The 17,724-nt window shown below is 41.5% G+C and overlaps 6 protein-coding genes across 11 annotated transcripts; 4 read left to right on the top strand and 2 right to left on the bottom strand.

Annotated features, from left to right (window-relative positions):
* Window positions 1–835: 835 nt before the first annotated feature.
* Window positions 836–1,865, top strand: LOC117640160 (protein yae1). Its single transcript, XM_034376440.1, has 3 exons — window positions 836–1,173; window positions 1,300–1,421; window positions 1,490–1,865. Exons 1-3 carry the CDS (start codon window positions 1,099–1,101, stop codon window positions 1,740–1,742), a joined length of 450 nt encoding a protein of 149 aa, XP_034232331.1. The 5' UTR covers window positions 836–1,098; the 3' UTR covers window positions 1,743–1,865.
* Window positions 1,866–1,934: 69 nt separating this feature from the next.
* LOC117640157 (26S proteasome regulatory subunit 4) lies at window positions 1,935–4,503 on the bottom strand. Its single transcript, XM_034376436.1, has 8 exons — window positions 4,357–4,503; window positions 3,728–3,878; window positions 3,508–3,632; window positions 3,239–3,424; window positions 2,826–3,140; window positions 2,548–2,745; window positions 2,239–2,448; window positions 1,935–2,151 (listed from the first exon to the last, which is right to left on the bottom strand). The coding sequence occupies exons 1-8, from the start codon at window positions 4,357–4,359 to the stop codon at window positions 2,017–2,019; spliced, it is 1,323 nt and encodes a 440-aa protein (XP_034232327.1). The 5' UTR covers window positions 4,360–4,503; the 3' UTR covers window positions 1,935–2,016.
* Window positions 4,504–4,526: 23 nt separating this feature from the next.
* On the top strand, window positions 4,527–5,711 carry LOC117640159 (peptidyl-prolyl cis-trans isomerase-like 1). Its single transcript, XM_034376439.1, has 5 exons — window positions 4,527–4,730; window positions 4,901–5,034; window positions 5,123–5,212; window positions 5,301–5,408; window positions 5,490–5,711. The coding sequence occupies exons 1-5, from the start codon at window positions 4,669–4,671 to the stop codon at window positions 5,603–5,605; spliced, it is 510 nt and encodes a 169-aa protein (XP_034232330.1). The 5' UTR covers window positions 4,527–4,668; the 3' UTR covers window positions 5,606–5,711.
* LOC117640158 (transcription initiation factor TFIID subunit 9) lies at window positions 5,679–7,089 on the bottom strand. The gene is made up of 5 exons (XM_034376438.1): window positions 6,857–7,089; window positions 6,486–6,622; window positions 6,277–6,408; window positions 5,988–6,201; window positions 5,679–5,894 (listed from the first exon to the last, which is right to left on the bottom strand). Exons 1-5 carry the CDS (start codon window positions 6,981–6,983, stop codon window positions 5,728–5,730), a joined length of 777 nt encoding a protein of 258 aa, XP_034232329.1. The 5' UTR covers window positions 6,984–7,089; the 3' UTR covers window positions 5,679–5,727.
* A 713-nt stretch (window positions 7,090–7,802) lies between these two features.
* Window positions 7,803–11,096, top strand: LOC117640282 (zinc finger protein 37 homolog). Of its 5 annotated transcripts, none has more exons than XM_034376642.1 (10): window positions 7,803–8,057; window positions 8,138–8,357; window positions 8,454–8,652; window positions 8,724–8,964; window positions 9,035–9,091; window positions 9,181–9,348; window positions 9,427–9,486; window positions 9,570–9,668; window positions 9,807–9,905; window positions 9,985–11,096. In XM_034376642.1, exons 2-10 carry the CDS (start codon window positions 8,287–8,289, stop codon window positions 10,713–10,715), a joined length of 1,725 nt encoding a protein of 574 aa, XP_034232533.1. In that variant the 5' UTR covers window positions 7,803–8,057; window positions 8,138–8,286; the 3' UTR covers window positions 10,716–11,096. The 5 variants fall into 5 exon arrangements, with proteins under 5 accessions (XP_034232533.1, XP_034232532.1, XP_034232531.1 ...); XM_034376641.1 differs by having other exon boundaries at window positions 9,567–9,668; XM_034376640.1 differs by having other exon boundaries at window positions 9,418–9,486.
* A 1,625-nt stretch (window positions 11,097–12,721) lies between these two features.
* Window positions 12,722–17,086, top strand: LOC117639944. Of its 2 annotated transcripts, none has more exons than XM_034376041.1 (6): window positions 12,722–12,949; window positions 13,863–14,051; window positions 14,130–14,291; window positions 14,377–14,584; window positions 14,668–14,863; window positions 14,949–17,086. In XM_034376041.1, the coding sequence occupies exons 2-6, from the start codon at window positions 13,878–13,880 to the stop codon at window positions 15,169–15,171; spliced, it is 963 nt and encodes a 320-aa protein (XP_034231932.1). In that variant the 5' UTR covers window positions 12,722–12,949; window positions 13,863–13,877; the 3' UTR covers window positions 15,172–17,086. The 2 variants fall into 2 exon arrangements, with proteins under 2 accessions (XP_034231932.1, XP_034231931.1); XM_034376040.1 differs by lacking the exon at window positions 12,722–12,949 and adding an exon at window positions 13,624–13,784.
* The last annotated feature ends 638 nt before the right edge of the window (window positions 17,087–17,724 follow it).

Raw genomic sequence — 17,724 nt, 5'->3', positions numbered from 1 at the left:
ATTTACAATGGGCTTGAACAAGTCTAAGGACACATTATAAATTAAATACAAAATACATTATACAATAAGTACAACTACTGAAGTATGACATAACACAGACGGAATAAACCTTGTCAATAAGTCAAAAGTATACCAGAGGTGACACAGAAAATTGACGAGACATACTACTCATAATGGAAGGATACAGACAAACCATTAATGCCTCAGAAACATTTAACAATATAACTGTTAGGTTATGGTTGATATATTATTACATCTGAAGTAGCATAAAAACATTTGCACAAGATGATAAATTTTAAGGTTATACAAGGTGTGTGTTGCAATTTTTCCAGACCCAATCAAGTCACTCTCATTGAGTCTAACCGTTTCCATGAACTATTTGTGGGTAATAATAAAAACATTGAAAGACTAGTTTGACAAATGCACCTCGCAAAAAAAATTAAATAATGCGAATGTTTACGTACGATGATTACAGGATAATTTCCCAGCAAGATGAGCGACCGATAGCCGACGGACCTAATTCTTCCAACGGGCGAATTTCGCGGAACACGAACGAAATCTACAACATTTTCTCGTACGGATCACAATACGACGACCGACACGGCTGCCATATTTGATTTGAAATGATAGCCGATCCGCGATAGAAGATGCTCGTCTATTGGCTCTTCATGCGTCGTGGGGGTCCATAACAAAGGATCTCATTGGCCGACAAGCTGTACTCAAAACAAACAAAACCAGTAGCAGACGACGTACCGCAGAGTTTTGGCTGCGAAGGGGGTGGAGGGGGGAGGGGGGCTTGCGGTGAAGAACAAGAAACAAGCGAGCACCGCTTTTCGACAATTTCACCAACTTATCTCTTGATATCCCTCCGTCTAATGCAATTTTTCTCGAGCCCTAGCGTGCTTTAATCATTTCTCTTGTACCTCAATTTTATAGTGCACCGTTTTCAGACGGAAGTACATTCCCAACTATACATTTATTTGACTGTTAAGCTTGGGTTTAAGTGACTCAAGTTGTACTTCCCTCGATGACAAGCTGAAGCTTTGTGGAAAACATTGGTGTTTCAAGTTGTTGACGTTCGTTCTTTAAATTTTTGAGATGGAATCGGATTCTGAGGGTGAAAAAGAAATCGCCGAACGTGACTTCGACAAAGTTCGAAAAGATCTTTCAACCGTAAGCGCATGAGGCTCGGGCAACTGCTGTTGATGTCTCTAACCTATACAGCCACATGAGGTTTAAATTTGACAAATGAACTAGTCGTCATTGTTTTCACGTTGTAAATGGATCTTTCCCTCACAGCAAGGATTCCGAGAGGGAGCAGAGAAGGGCCATGAAGCCGCCTTCCAGTCAGGATTTGATAGTGGCTACGCTCAAGGTTTCCAGACTGCATTCACCCTTGGGAAATTCAACGGAATCATTGAGTAAGTAGTTTAAGTCGTTCGTCTATCCTTTGTATTATTTGTACTAGTAATTTTTTGCTCTTCCTCAGAACACTCAAGGTGAAGGCGGATTCCTTGTCCCTCGATTCGCTGGAACTAGAAACCTGCAGGATTGCAGACACCAGACATGGTCTGTGTTCAATTTGTTCAGGAAACTCATCATGCAGCTGCAAGACTCCTAAGGACACCGCCACTCTCTCAAAAAACCAGAAAGAATTTACTGATAAATTTGTAGAAGAACAGAAATCCAAATGTAATCCCATATTTGAAAAGGCAGGGCTGAGAAGTCTCTTGGAAGATTAGAGGAACTATACTTCTTGCATTTCTCAGAATTCTCAAAACAAACTATTTTGATACATTTTATATTGGTATTTAAAGTTACTGCTGTGATCACTATAATAAATGAACCATTCAGTCTTTTATTAAGTTGAGAACTAAGTAATTTCTTTCTCCCATTGGTTGTAACTGAAGTGAAGGTAAATGAATGAAGAAGTATTACATAGAAATGTTAGGTATAATTTCACTCACTCATAAACAAAAACTGTCTATTACATAAATATTAATTTGGATAAACAGTTTACAAATACAGCCCTTCAGGTGTGCCCTCTTTTTTGCGATACAACACACTCTCTTTCGATTTCAAGAAATCTTCATGGGTTACTTTCATCCTCCTTTCACGCAGAGCCATGAGTCCAGCTTCAGTGCAGATGGCCTGGAACACAAAAGAACATCAATCAAACACCATTTTTACATCTCCTTGAAAAGTAATCTCTTCACGCAGAGCAACAATTTAACATACCTTGATGTCTGCTCCTGAAAGGTCGTCTTTGGCCATGATAAGTTCAGTCAGATTTACATCCTCGGATAAGGTCATTCTTGATGTGTGAATGCTGAAAATACGCCGCTTTGTCTTCTCATCAGGAAGGGGGAATTCTATCTTACGATCAATACGCCCAGGTCGAATTAGAGCAGGATCCAAGGTCTCAATCCTGTTGGTGGCCATGACAACCTGAAGGAAAAAGTAGAAGGGAGGAATTGTAATGAACTGTGCACAAATTAGCTCCACCACCTTCAAGTTAGACTACTCTAGCTCTTCACATTTACTTACCTTCACATCACCTCGTGAATCAAAACCATCCAGCTGGTTCAGAAGCTCGAGCATAGTACGTTGGATTTCACGCTCACCACCGGAGTTGGAATCATATCGCTTGGTACCAACTGCATCAATTTCATCAATGAACACGATGGATGGTGCATGATCTTCTGCCACTCGGAATAACTCACGAACTAATTTAGGACCGTCTCCCTAAACAGATAGTCAACAGAATGATAGGAAGAAACTAACAACCCAAGAGGTTCAACTGTTAAAAAGATAAGACAACATACCAAGTATTTCTGAATAAGTTCAGAGCCAACAACTCGAAGGAAAGTGGCAGATGTTTGATTTGCCACTGCTTTAGCTAGAAGTGTCTTGCCAGTACCTGGTGGGCCATACAAGATGACACCTTTGGGAGGCTTGATGCCCATCTCTTCATAGTATTCCGGATGTGTAAGAGGAAGTTCAACAGATTCTTTGATTTCCTGGATCTGAGTATCCAGACCACCAATATCAGCATAAGTTTCTTGAGGTGCCTTCTCAAGCTTCATCACAGTAACCATAGGATCTGTGTCATCCGACAAGACTCCAACCACAGCATGAACCTTAACATGGCAAACAGACAAATAAAGTAAGGCATCAAATGACACATTAAATCTGTTATAGAAGCAACAAAATTAAAATAGAACACAAAGCCATATACCTTGTGGTTCAGAAGAACAGAGCATCCAGGCTCTAGTTGATCCTTATCAACAAAGGAAAGGATGCTGACATAGTGTTCACTACCAACTGACGTGGAAACAATAGCATGATTATCATCAATAATCTCTTCCAGAGTTCCTACAGACATTGGTGTTCCCCTGAGATCATCCACCTTAGACCTCTCCTCCTGCAATACAAAGTGAGCATCAATATTAAAATCTGTACTTCAACTGACAAGAAAATGCAGATATACATAAAATGATGGTTAACCTCGTTCTTCTCCTCTTGCGGCTTAAGCCTTTCCTGATTGCGAATGAATTCCTCTTCCATTAGCAAATAATCCTTTATCCTCTCAAGTTTTAATAGTTTCAGTCGACATCTTGTATGAGGTGTAACTGAAATCAAAATTTTTAACATGAGTAAACTTTTATAAGAAATCAATTTTTCACAATGGGATTATGAGGCTCCACACGAGCTGATTATTGTTTACCGAGAGGTAATTTCATTGCGGCATCAGGTCCCTTTGTCCTCCTCTTCTTTTTACCCACACGGGTTGGAATTGGAGGCTCATACTTCTTCTTCTTCTCCTTATCATCTTTCTTCTCTCCTCCTGAGCCACCCGCTCCAGGGTGGTTTTGTCCCTGAAACAATAGAACACAATGAACAAAGGCAAAAGTCACAAACAGCTCCATTCAGATAAAATGTTTGAGGAATAAATTTAAGAGCGTTCAGAGGCTTGAGCATGATAAAAATAAAAGCATGTGAGACTTCTAGCTTGAAAGTAAGGAACTGGGTAAGAAACTGCTACTTGTCACATAGAAAGAAGGGTTATGGTTCACAACACAGTGTTGACGTTCAGATGCGTGTTTGCGAGAAGTGGGAAAACCACGAGAGTAAAAATCAAAAACAAAGTATGAGACATTACAACGATCTGCGGCATGTCCACATATGAACATAATAAGTTTCAATCGGCACAGCTGAATGACAGGCGCAAACAACCCCAGACCAAATAATTCAAACGAAGACAAAAACAGCGGATAAGGCAACGTTACAGGGTTAATCTTATCAGGCTCGTTGAGAGGAAGAGTCCTAAATTGATTCAGGAGTTCTAGAACTTACCATAGTGGACTAAGTTTCTACTTCAAAGTTGTGTCAACGAAATTTACAAGTCACCAAACGCCGTCTTCTCGGTTTCGCGTTCCCGTTCCCTCCTCCTCCTCGTTCAGTTGTTCCGTTCCGTTCCGTCTTTTTGCTGTCCGTAGTTGTAGTTCTGTCCACCAGGCGGCGCCACTTACTATCATGATGCTCCATTGGTATGAGGAATCGCTGCAAAATCAACAACAACAACAATCAAAAGTTAAGCCGGTTCAATTTTTAATCGTTTCTGACAACAATTTGTGAATTGTGAGGTTTTTATCCTTTTCGCAAACAATGGCAGCGTCAGGTATCCCCGATAAACTGTGGCAACCGAAATTTGCAGTGCTTGAGACTACGTAAGTTTGTGGATGTATAACCTTTTTTTGTTGAAGTTTGTACTTGCATCTGTCTTATTTTCTTCTGTTGTGTTTCATGGTGCTTTGTATTGAAATTTGTCAAATACTTGCATCTTTCCCCTTATGTACAAAGATCCTGATCAAGTATTATTTCCACGCAATCATTACAGAATGGGAGAAGTTGTCATCGAACTATATTGGAAGCACGCTCCGAACACATGCCGAAATTTTGCTGAATTGTGCCGTAGAGGCTATTACAATGGAACTAAATTCCACAGAATTATCAGAGATTTTATGATTCAGGGTGAGTCTGTCTGATCAATATTAGCCTCATGACCTGACAAGTTTTGGTTTTGCTTTCACCTATTACAATCATGTTCTTTCTAATTAAGGCGGTGACCCCACTGGAACTGGCAAAGGAGGGCAATCTATTTACGGCAGAGAATTCGATGATGAAATACATGAGGAGCTCAAACACACAGGTAATGTCCTCATCAGTTTTGTGTTGCCATACCACACACAGCTCATTGCACTCTTCCGTTTCATCATCCCCTTGTGATCTTTGTGCAGGAGCTGGTGTACTTTCAATGGCCAATTCAGGACCCAACACCAACGGTTCTCAATTTTTCATCACCCTAGCCCCCACTCAGTGGTTGGATGGGAAACATGCTATATTTGGTAAGATTTTTACCTAGTTACAAAATGTATTCTGCACATCATCAACCCAACTATTTTTAAAATCGTAATTTTTTTTTACAGGTAGGATTTATTCAGGTATGAATGTGGTCAAGAGAATTGGATTGGTCGAGACGGATAAAACAGACAGACCAGTTGATGATGTTGAAATTATTCAGAGTTCTGTATCTATGAACTAATTAGTTCCCCTCTGAGAAGACAAAATACCTTCATTTCCATTGTTGAAACAAAGGAAGCCCATGCTTTTACAAATTTTTCTAATAAAGCCTTCTTTTATTTACAATATTCTGATTAAATGATTTTAAGATACAATGTCGTCATCTTCTCTCTGCCTCTTGATCCCTGTAGTCATAATACTTGTGACTGATCCCACAATTTCCCCTGGCTCTGCTTTTGGAAACTGGACTGTTGTTACTCCTGTAGACTGGGCAATGTGGATCTTAGGTTTAGGCTTTGGTGTGATAGCCCCTGTGAGGTTGGAATTTATATCATCAGTTATCACCAATACAAATATAAGGCAAAAGCAATGATAATGAATCACAACAGCAATTGACAGCTTACCCTGAGAAAACTTTATGACTGGCTTTGGAGTGGTGATAGACTGAGTGCGAGCAACAGTTGTCAATAGGTTTCCACGTTTGACTCCAGCCAGGGTGGCACCTGGCCCCTTGTTGGCCTGTAGCTTCAAGGTGTTGGCTCCTCCCAGACCACCCTGAATGAAACTTGTGGCAGTACCCAGACGCCCAATGGAGCCTGGTGGCACAGAGACCTGAGTCTACAAGAACAACAATTTGTTAGTTACATTGGCGATAATAAAACGAGGGCAGCAAGTTAATGTGGTCAACAATACCTTTTTGACATTACGCAGCTTATAGTTCACAGACGACAAGCAGTAACGATCAGGGGGTAATCTAATGCCACAGCTGGGCTTGACTACTGGCAGGGGTTGACTGTTTTTCAAACGGGCAACCTCGAGTAATATCTGAAAAGAAGATAAATTAAAAGGGACTGTAAAAATATGAATAGATTAGAGAAAAAAAACATTCTTGAGGTACGTACTTCCCGAGGAGGGGGTGTTGTGAATGATCGATCTAACTGCATATTCACGGCGAGTTTCACATCGTCCAAATCAATTTGTTTTTTCTTGGCGTGGGTCGCATATATCCTCGAATCGTCTAGAATACACGTTACATAGCCTGTAAAAAGATAAACTTAATTGTAACAGTTTGCAGTGTGATGAATTTTTGAGCAGATGAGACCCCTTTGAGCTACAGAAATGCCGTCACCAAAATGGAGGCATTAATTTGACGACTTGAGGACTTAACAATAGGTGAGAGGTAAATGCGTATAATCAACCCCAAAACGGGTGGAGCCAGACTATTCTAAAAGAACTACTAAACAGTGAGTAAATAACCTCAAAATGTACATACGGTAAGTAAATTCTAGAAGCTGATTTAAGACGCGCTGTTCATAATCTTGGACGCCCATGTCCTTCAACATGGACATGATGACCTGGGCATCTTTCGGGTAGTTCGGGTTTCTTGACTGAGAGCCCATTTTATCGAGAAAAGACGGAAAATGACTCAGTTTCAATTTCAGTGAAAACTGACAACCGAACTTCTCATGTTTGTACACACAAGCTACTACTGCTGCAGCCGCCGCCCACCGCTGCTGCCGCTGCCTCAACGCAAAGCATGATGGGATGGGACATCCGCTTTGTCCCGCGCATTTCGAATGGCTCCATTTCTTCGATGCGTCAGTATCTCCCAGTACATGATAAAAAAAAAGCTTTTTACTCGTTCTTTACAAAAACCAAAACAAAAACCTATCACCTAAAGAGAACGAGTATTGTGCTCAGCAGCGAAATGTGGTGATGTGGTTCATCTCGAAATCTATTACCATGGAGACATACTCTCCATGGTTGACATTTCTCGTCGTTATCTCCAATACTTTCTTTTGTTCAATACCCTGGACGAGACTACAGCCTTCCCCTCTAAACGTCAGCTCATTCAATCAAACGTTCAACGCAAACTCATACATAGATTTCGACTGAACCACATCTATTGTAAAGAACGAGTCCTCCACTTTAATATCAAATACTTTTGATATTCTAAATATCCCATTAATGTTGTTCCTTGGCTTCTTGTTTTTTTTTTTGGAAAATGGAGGGCACGTAGTAATTTTTGATTACCAAAGATATATATGAGGCACAGGTAGAAGAGTGAGCCTTGGTCCTTCCCCGGTACCCGGCCCTCCCCCCCACTCTGTATGGGCGGTCACACGTTCTCTCTTGCACTCATGGGGCTTTCCGTGTAGGTGCAAGAGAGATGTACTACGAAAACGACTCTCGGAATCAGTCTACAGTGCGAATAGCACGTCACGTCGGTGGGCCGGACCGTACTGCCAATAATGTGAATGCAGTGTTCTGACTCTGACGGCTGACGGCTCTCCAACGCCGAAATATTGTATTGTAGTTCACTTTGTTTACGGAATGTTGAGCAGCGAAGTCCATGATTGTTCTTAAAAACGACTGCCCCACTCGCCCCGATGTTCAGACGGACACTCTGCGACAGGGAGTCTCGCTGGCGTCGTTGTTTACACGTAGCAAGGCGCAAAAGCAAGTTATCTGAGGTTAGTTTCCGTCATGTTGTTTTCTGGTTTCGGCGTCCTCATGCATTTGGCTTTCAATGGTTTAGTTCTAATTGTTTCAGACGTGAACCCTAGTTTTCCTTAGCTGTGGTGGTCTACTCAAATGGGCACTCTGCTGGACTCAAGCTAACGCTCAACGCGCGCTTTTGAATGGGCGCTTCAATTCTTCAGAATATTTGATATTTTGCTATTATTGCTCCACGATTTTATCATGAGTGCCTGTTCTGTCCGAGGCTGCACTGTAAGCTATGCCAAGCGACCTGAGGGGGTGATGCTTTTCACGTAAGTATCAGTGTTTAATTTTGTACTTAAGGTTTTGCCGGCTTGTTTATTTGTTGGCATCAAATTTATTGTTTACCAATCCTTACTTTTCTTTAGAATTCCTAAAGATGAGAGGCGTCCAGCTTGGGTGGAAGCGCTTAAAGGGAAGGGATCCAATTGGGTCCCGCCTTCAAGTGTCAGGATTTGTAGCCAGCACTTTGCACCCGAAGCCTTTTGGAAAAATCATCCTGGGAAAAGGCAGAAAGTTCTACTTCCTGGTGCTATTCCTACTCTGCAACTTCGGCCAGCTTCTACTGTGAGTTGTTGTGTCTAGAAGTGACGTTAGCCACTTGTTGTGACTTATCAGCTGTCGAATTATGTATCCAGGAGGTGCGCGACGGGGGGACGGGGGAGAGCCCGACACTGCTACCACCTCCCTTGAATGAATGCGCAGAAAAAATGTCAGAAAAGGAAAAATATGATCATTTTTTGAGCCTGTGTGCTCAGGCTGCAGATCTGGTTTCAAAATGTGATGTTATGCTGTTTCTTGATAAGTGCAAGATAATAAAAGACATTATATCTAGTTTAGAGAAGAATGTAGAAGTTGTAGTTATCTCAAATCCTCTAGGTGAGTAGCGCTCACTCTACATTTTGTTATCATTTTTGGCTCTTTTTTTGATCTATCATTTTCTTTTCAGGCGATAAACGTGTTCCTGATGGCACCCACCAACAAAGAAACCATCTTTGCCTTGATGGTGACATTGATAAACTGATTAATATTAAGTATTGGTAAATTGCTTTAGTGGCCAAATATAAACTCAAACTTCATTTGCTATGTTGACAGGACCCCAGGTTCTGGGTAAAGACAATGAGCCCCAAGTTTGCAATAAGAAGTTTAAACAGTCAAGGTCTCTTTTGAGGGCACAAGCTGGGGAAAAGCAAGGGGATAACACTCTGAAAAGAGAGAGTTTAGTCATGTGCCGTAAAAACAGCAGGATCACGAACTGTTCTGGTCTGTAGATCTCAAATTTCTTAATTACCTTTTAAAAAATTTCTTGGACTATGATTTTTACTTATTTAGGTGATAAAGGTGATTTAGGTGATAAAGGTGTCTCCTCTGACGTTCATGAAATCCCCCTTCATGTTGATGGTATAATTGATGCTTTTGTTTTGGAGCATTAATTAATTGATCGCTTGAAATGTCAATCCTTGATTGAAAAATTTTCTCAGCAGCTCCCGTCATTTTGGCTGATACTAAACAAGATGATGATGACTTCCATTATGAAAGGAAATCTGTAAATTTGTCACAGAGTGATAATTTAAGTTTGCCCAGTGAGTTGAAAATTTATTTTGTTGTTTACTTCTAGCTTTCATTAGGAGATCGATTGATACAACAGATTTTTAGTCTGGATCAACTGCTCTATATGTTAATTGTTTGTTTTTATATTTTTTGTCATTGTCTGCCATCAGCACCCCACATCCAGGACAAAACGGACCAGAATGATAATAAGGACAATTTTCATGATGTTGCAAGTCTTAAGAACTCTTTTAATCAGTCTCCAAGTGATGGTGATACATTTTTGACTTGTGAGTAAAAAAAAATGTTTTGTTATTATTACTACATTGCTCCTGGTTTGTGGTCCTTCAGGCGTCCCTGATGATCTTCGGAGTGCCAAGAACAAGCCAGAACAGAAAAAGAAGAAGACTGTAAGAGGAGATAGATCAGTTTTGTGCCATGTCTGTAGTAAGATGATGAAAGCTCAAAGACTTCGAGCACACTTAAGAATCCACTCAGGGGAGAAACCTTACGAGTGTAAAGTTTGCAATAGGAAGTTCAGTCACAGAAGTAATCTTAGGAACCATATGTCTACTATCCATTCAGAGGAGAAGCCTCATGAGTGCAGCATTTGTGGAAAGAAGTTTAAAGTTATGAAAAATCTAAAAGGTCATCTTGAATTCCATAGAGGTGAAAAGCGTTATGAATGCCGCATTTGCTCAAAGAAGTTCCGTCTTCCATCTGGTTTAAAGAAACATGCTAGAGTGCATACAGGAGAAAAGCCATTTGAATGCACAATTTGTAATACAAGGTTTACACAAAAACATGCTCTTGATACTCATGTTGCAAATTCCCACACAGGAGTAAAGCCTTTTGAGTGCACACAATGTGGTAAGAAGTACAGGTTTAGGAGTCAGCTGAATTCTCATATTAAAGCCCACAAAGAGAAAGAGAAAGATGTGAAGAATGGAACAAAGATAGGCAAAAGCCATACAGGTGAAAAGCCTTTTGAATGCGCAGTTTGCAACAAGAGGTTTGGTCAGTCATGTGAACTGGAAGCTCATGCTCAAGTTCACACTATAGACATTAGCGAAGCCTTATGAGTGTCAGTGAGGATTGAGAAAATTGCCCACGGAAGAAACCTAAGGAAACATTTCATGTTTGCAGGCCAGCACTCACTTTAAATTGAATTTCAGTTTTCTCCTTTTCACTTTTTAATGTCTGTTCCGTCCAATTTTTGAAAAAATATTTTGTTTAACTTTTAATAAGAGAGTTTGAAGTGTGTCATCTTCCATGGAGTTGAATATCAGTGCTATGCATTGCATTGACACCACAGACTTATTCCACTCAGCTTTTTCCACTCCGTCTTCCTTGCACCTGCTTGCATCCTTCCAGAAAAATAAACTTATGTCCATGGACTCAGAGATTGATTATTAAACCATTTGAAGAGAGAAATTAAATAAATTGAACTGTAAGCACTTGTATGTCGTTAAAAACAATTTTTTGAATGATACCTCATTTAATCCTGCCATTAAGTAGCAGTGGCACTTTAAACTGATGGATCTGGTTTTACCAGCTATTTTACGAAGAATACATGTGTAAGCTGTACGCAGTCTGGCAACAGGGGCAACTGATCCTGTAAGGTGGATGCTCTTGCTTGAGGCTGAAGACAAATCAGAAGTCATAAACTCGAACCAATGGTTCAAAGGGCACAAACCGTGCAGCTATTTCAACTGTGAGGATTGAGGCTGGCCACTGGAAAGCCCACTGTCACAACCTTTGGGTGCTCCACCAGCAGCTTGTGCTCCATTGAAGAAGGGCACTTCTGCTGATTCACCATGCATGGGAAAGAGACAACTGCTTGTAAACGATCAGATACATAACAGCGAGAACTGAGAACTTCAAATATCCTTTTAGGCAACCGGAACGAATATGACATCTTTTTCCTCTGTTTGGTTCTATAGAATGTAGAAAGTGTTACTAGGATAAGGAGACAATGTCAAAGTCGTACCTAATGATGAATGAATGAAACTGACAGCGCTAACATTACGCATGGAGACACACAGTTTTACGTCATAGAAACCATAAAATAACACAGCCGAAGGGTTCCATATAGAGAGGAAGCCAAGAAAAACTGTGGAAATGACTTTCCCAAAGCAACCCTGCTCCCGGTGTTTGGTTTATCGCGGGCCAGGCGGTCGCAGTGCGAGCAGTGCGAACAGAGACCACTATCCTGCGAATAATTTGGCGGGTCCCTCCCTTCGCTTTCGTTTTGACAACAGCAACAGCTGATGGGCAGACGTCAGAGGATTGTTTTGGAGGACTTTCGCACTGTTGTTTTGCCTGTTTTCCTATACTCAAGAGCAGTATGGTCCAGGATTGCACCAAAGAAAGAGTGGCAAGCGAGCTCTTGCGTTCGAACGAATTGAGAATAATTGGAACGTTGTGGAGGCCGGCGGATAGGGAGTTTCACCCAGCGCTGCAGGAGCGAGCGGGGCCGGAGTGATCATGAGACTTGTAAGGCCACTCGGACCCTTCAAGTCCAATCAAGTGCGTGTAATAAAGCAAACAAGATAAGTCGAATACATTCAGAGGCTTCGCATTAACGCTACTCCCTGTCTGTAGAGCACAACGTGCTTTGCGTCTTCGTTGGCGGCAGGAGACTGAGCGGACTTCCCTCGTCGGATTGACTTGGCTAGTTTGCCCCAAAAGAAAGGGCCATTCCCGCCCCATGCTCACGACCGACCATCGATTTTGCTCTTTTGATAATTTCTCAGAGAGGGGGTCACTCCGCCAGTGTGAGATCGAAGCTGGAAGGGAAGGATGATGGGGGCTCCAGAAGGGGGCTCCATCCGATATCCAGAGGGAGGAGGGAGACAGGGGCGTCCTGAGATGGGGGTGCGGGGATGATCGATAAGGCCACGGTGATGCTGCAGACCGAGGGAAGGGGCGGGGCAGGTGCGGGACGGGGAGAGGGGGCGCTCTGCTGCAGGCAGCGACTGGCACGGCGTAGGCTGCGGCGCTGCGGTACCTTCACCACCCCCTCGGCCCCCACCACCCCCTCTGCCCTCAGTCCGCAGGGCTGCGCAGCGCAAGGCCAGGCAAGGCCGCGACCCCTCGTCGAGCCCCGCGTAGCTGCGCGTTGCGCGTTGCCTGTGGTGTGCGTGTTTGGGCTTGTGTGTCACGATATTGCCCTCGTCACGCTCCAGAGTCCAGCTTCACACGGCCACTGGCGCGGCTGGAGCGAGGGAGGCAGCCGAGTCGCTCGCGGAGAATCGAGGAAATCGTGGGGTTCATGTCGTCTGCTGCGGTCGTCTGCTAGCTACCCCTTTGCTATGTAGGTCAATTTTCACGTTGTCCTGCCGTGTGCGTGACTTCTCCGACTTTCCTGGAGTGTTTTTGGCCCGTCCCGTTTATTTTTTGTAAAAAAATGACGGAGGGACGGGCATATAGTATGATCCCTGCTGTGCGTCCGTTCGTTCGTCCGTCCGTCCGAGGACTTCCCGTGGTCCGATCTTGACCAAATTTGGTATGCAGCCTCCTTGGGTGACCCTAAGAACCGCCCGGTGGCAGCAAATCCGATCCGAGCCCCGGGGGCGCTGCTGCAGGTGCATCATGGTCTACATGGGGTCGAGGAGGATCTCGGCAACGGATGCAGCTAGGAGGGCATGTAGGGGTATTTTTGGAATCGGGGCGACGAGAGAAAACCAATGGTGCCAGTTTCGAGCGAATCGGAGAACTTCGGACCCGGGTTCAAATCCCAGCGGAGTATTTTTTGAACATTCTTTTTATTCGAGTTTTTGCATTGTTTTTGATGTTTTCGAGGGTGCTGATGACGAAAACGACATTTATTTTAACCCCAGACTCAGGTTTAATTCCCGTCAGGGTCAAAAATAGGCGAAATTCGTACGTTTCTTAATGTACGGGACGGGCCAAAGTTGCCGATGTATATCGCTACTTTTCCTGTTATTTGGAGTCCGGGTGAGCTCACCCGTGGAAGCGAGATACGCCCGCTCCTGTGTGAGCGTGAGCGCGCCTGCGGTTTTGGTTCGTTACATAACCTGCGTTATGGCTGGGCCCCCTTATCTGCGGATCGTCGCATGACACTTCTCTAGGAGGCAGTCTAAGCCCCGACGCCCTGCTTGTTACTGCTCCTGTGAATGTAGACCACAGTCCGTGTCTAGACGCCTGTGAAAATGAATTAATATTTATCTCTTGACATTAAGGTCATTCTTGTTTTTGTTTTGCAGCTGACTGGGGCAGCCATGGCTATACACATTTTGGATGATAGCCATTTGGCTATTTGTGCTATCATCACTGTTGTGATGCAAGTGATTTTCTTCACCATTGCTGCCACATTCCAATTTGACAAGGTTACGGATTTTGCCGGAGGAGTCAACTTTATCATTTTAGCTGTAGTGACATTATGCCTCGGCCAGGTAAGGTGTACATTGTTGTTTTGTCACTTTTTTATTGTGTAATTTTCAACTCACGGAATTATATTTTTGATTTTCCAGACGTATGACAGTCGTCAAGTCATGGTAACATTTTACATATGTCTATGGGGAGCTCGACTTTCTGGCTATCTTCTTTATCGTATCATTGTCATAGGACGAGACAAGAGATTTGATGATAGGCGCAGTAACATCATCAGATTTGCCGTGTTTTGGACCTTCCAGGTAATACTATTCATTTTAATTTTTGTAACTTGAACTAGCTTTAATATTGTGGTGTGATTTGTCATCTTATGTTTGCAAATTTCAGGCAATTTGGGTGTTTGTTGTGAGCCTTCCGGTGATATTCATCAATGCTCCTCACAATGCTATTCCAAAAGTTCCAAAGACCATGACACATCTAGATTCGGCTGGAACTGGCCTGTTCATCATTGGTCTCTTAACAGAGACATTTTCAGACTTGCAAAAGTTCCAGTTCCGTCAAGATCCAGCTAACAAAGGAAAATGGTGCAATGATGGTAAACACAGCTCTCATTTTTTTTAAAAGAACCTTAGTACTGTATCTTTTTGCACCATATAAATTGAACTGAATTTTTTCCAGGTCTATGGGCATGGTCGCGTCATCCCAATTACTTTGGTGAAATTGTCCTTTGGTGGGGCATTTTCATTATTTCTATAAATGTTATCAGAGGACCCGAATGGGTGGCAGTTGCTTCTCCAATTTTCACTTCACTCATTCTGTTGTTCTTGTCGGGTATTCCACTTCTGGAGCGCTCCTCAGATGAAAAGTTCAGAGAGTAAGTTTCCATATTTTATGCGAGACCAAACCACTCTTTCTTATCAATTTTTCTTCATGTTTTGATTTTGATTTACTCCTGACAGCAACCCTGATTATCGCTACTACAAGAAATCAACATCACCATTGATTCCAATGCCACCAGCTATTTATGTTGAGGTGCCACGATTTTTGAAGTTCATAATTTGCTGTGAATTTCCTCTGTATAATTCACTGCACCCAAAGGAACCCATTCCTGGCGCAAATATCGGTACCATTGGGGGTACTATTGGCACTATTGGTAGTAGTAAAGGCGCAACAGAAATGTAGCTAATGGCCAAAGTCAGCTCAAGTGACAGCAGAGGAGAAAAAGCAGTTGCTGTTTGAAATCTCTGTACTTGGTCTGGCTTTAATTTTGTGTCGAAGTCAGTGTCACACTGACTTAATTAATACGGTTCGAACTTTAACTCTAAGTTGTGCTGTATAAATTTTTAAATATTTTACTATGTATTTCTGTGAAAAACTGTGAATGTGCGTGGTGTTGATTCTGAACAAAGCACATCTAATATATGCTGTGTACATATACATAACATCACCTCAGCTACTGAACAGCTCAGCACCTGTGGATTTGATTAAAAGAGAATTGCAAACCGGAAAATGTATCTTTGGAGCTTCTCTTTGCCATTTCTTTGGTAGTATCTTACAGTGGTCTCAAAGGCTACTAGTTCTTTTATGGCACCTTAGTACGTGTCTGTCTCCATGCAGAAGCTCCTTTAATCTGCCCCTAATGTTAAAGAGATCAACAACATTCAAATAGTGCGTCTGAAAAGGTTTCTTGCATTTTAAGACTTTTCATTGAAACTCCACTTTGGTGAATTGATGCGTGAAATGTTCTTCATTTTAACTTTCCTCTCATCATTTAAAATGTTTTTCCTTAATGTATTCTATGGTGGCACAAATTTATGCTCAGGCATTCAATATTTTCTTTGTAGGGATAAAGAAACTTAAGTATATTTTTGAGGAGCTACATCAATGGACTTCCCTCCATGCACAAAGGCATACATTTTTGCCCTCCTATCATGTAATTTTTTTGTGACAAAAGCGTCTTACAGAAAATATCATGTACACAGCCAGTTTATGTATTTAATGTTCCGTGTATTATAAGGGGAAAAGTAGCATGTATGATGAAATGTGCTAATATTGTTATGGATTGATTTATGGAGATTAAATTGCCCTGACAATGTTCAATGCATTTACAAATTCTGTGATTGTTCAAAGGTTGTTTTCTGTGCCTGTTGAAACTTCAGGTGCAGAGGCCTCCTGAAGCTGGGTGCATCTGTCTGGTTCCATTTGTGTTGTGAATCTTATAGTACTGCATTCACTTCAGAGCATTCACTAATAAGTAGTGCCTATGAGAGTCTACAATTACCAATTTTACCGAGCCAAATAATTTGAGAGGAAAATGAACCCTGTGTGGACATAAACTAAATGTTTTGCAATGCATCCATTGCAATAGAGAAGGATTTTCAGTACAGGATGCATTGCAGTTTTCAGACTCTGGTTACTTTTTCTATGTAGTTTCTTTACTTTCATAGATGCATACTCAGTAATAATACTAGAATTTTTTTCTGATTTAATCCACTGTTGTAAAGTTGTTCACTTTAAACTTGTTGTTCCTCCTTTATTGGAAAGAGGTGTGTACATTGTTTGAACTTAAAGCAATAATGCCCTAGTAGAATAAATATTAGCTTATGGAACTAAATGAAACTTTGCGCCAAAAATTGAGAGTAGGCAAGGTGCATCACACTTCATTATATTAAAAGTTGATGGGTCTTTCTCAGTAATATTTCTTTGGCAAAGTTGAGATATGTCTTGTTAGCTAGAGAGTAAGGTAAAATTTCTTTTCTTTTCCCTTTCCTTTTTTTTTTTTTTTGTTGTGTTAGGAGATTTTGACCGTAATTATGAACACATGATTATCTTTCGTATCACCGTTCCAGTTGATGCATCAGGCACTTCTTTCGAGTATGTGGTTGCTTTTTTTGGGGACACACAATTGGCGTTAAGTTTGTTGAGATGTCTAATTGATTTGTTAGGGTGTGGGACCAATAAGTTTGTGTTGCTGAAGGATGGATTTAAATTGTGTACTTATTGGCTGGTCCTGTTCAGGCTTTCTTGATTGTTGATGTTTTTAAAATGAATGTATTGATTGAATATTTCTTGTTAAATGGAATCGTTTTGAAGTCTTCTCCTTCTATTAATTTTAGATATACTGTTGCACACCTTCCAAGTTCCTCACAAATTCTCAGCTGTATTCCATATCCAACATTGTTGTCCTTGCTACTCCTTACTACTCATATGTCTATCAAACTTTTTCATCCTGTCAAACTGCTAGTTATACACAGAGGAACTTCAACACACTTTTTAGCATTTATATATTTCTTTTGTCTAACAAACTTATTAACAAGTTAGAATATTGAACTAAGAGAGACATTGTAGCATTAATAACTAGGTAGTTAGCAAGTTTAAGAATATTGTAAGTAAAGGATTTGTCTTGCTGTACAAAAGTGAAAATTGTGATGAGCAAACTCTTTGAGGTAATGGCTGTGTGAGTTTTCCTATAATCTGGATGTCAATGGGTTGTACCCATAATTTCATTTCTGTCGGTGATAATTCAATGGAATTTTCTTCCTTGAATTTCCAGACTGAAAGTATCCTATACAAATAGGAGAGATGGCATCTATTTCCTGTGTTAACTTTATGAAGGGAAATAGCAACTGTGTGCAGGCGCATAGCATGCTGTGACCTTTGTGTCCGCTTATGTATTCAATATTTTTTTTCATAAGGGTTGTGATATTAAGCCCTATGGCAAGCCACAATGTTTAT

The sequence above is a fragment of the Thrips palmi genome, unplaced genomic scaffold, assembly GCF_012932325.1.
Source record: "Thrips palmi isolate BJ-2018 unplaced genomic scaffold, TpBJ-2018v1 HiC_scaffold_12, whole genome shotgun sequence".
Taxonomy (NCBI): Eukaryota; Metazoa; Arthropoda; class Insecta; order Thysanoptera; family Thripidae; genus Thrips; species Thrips palmi.
Note: the sequence above shows the minus strand (reverse complement) of the source record. Positions and strands in the feature narration are given on the sequence as shown.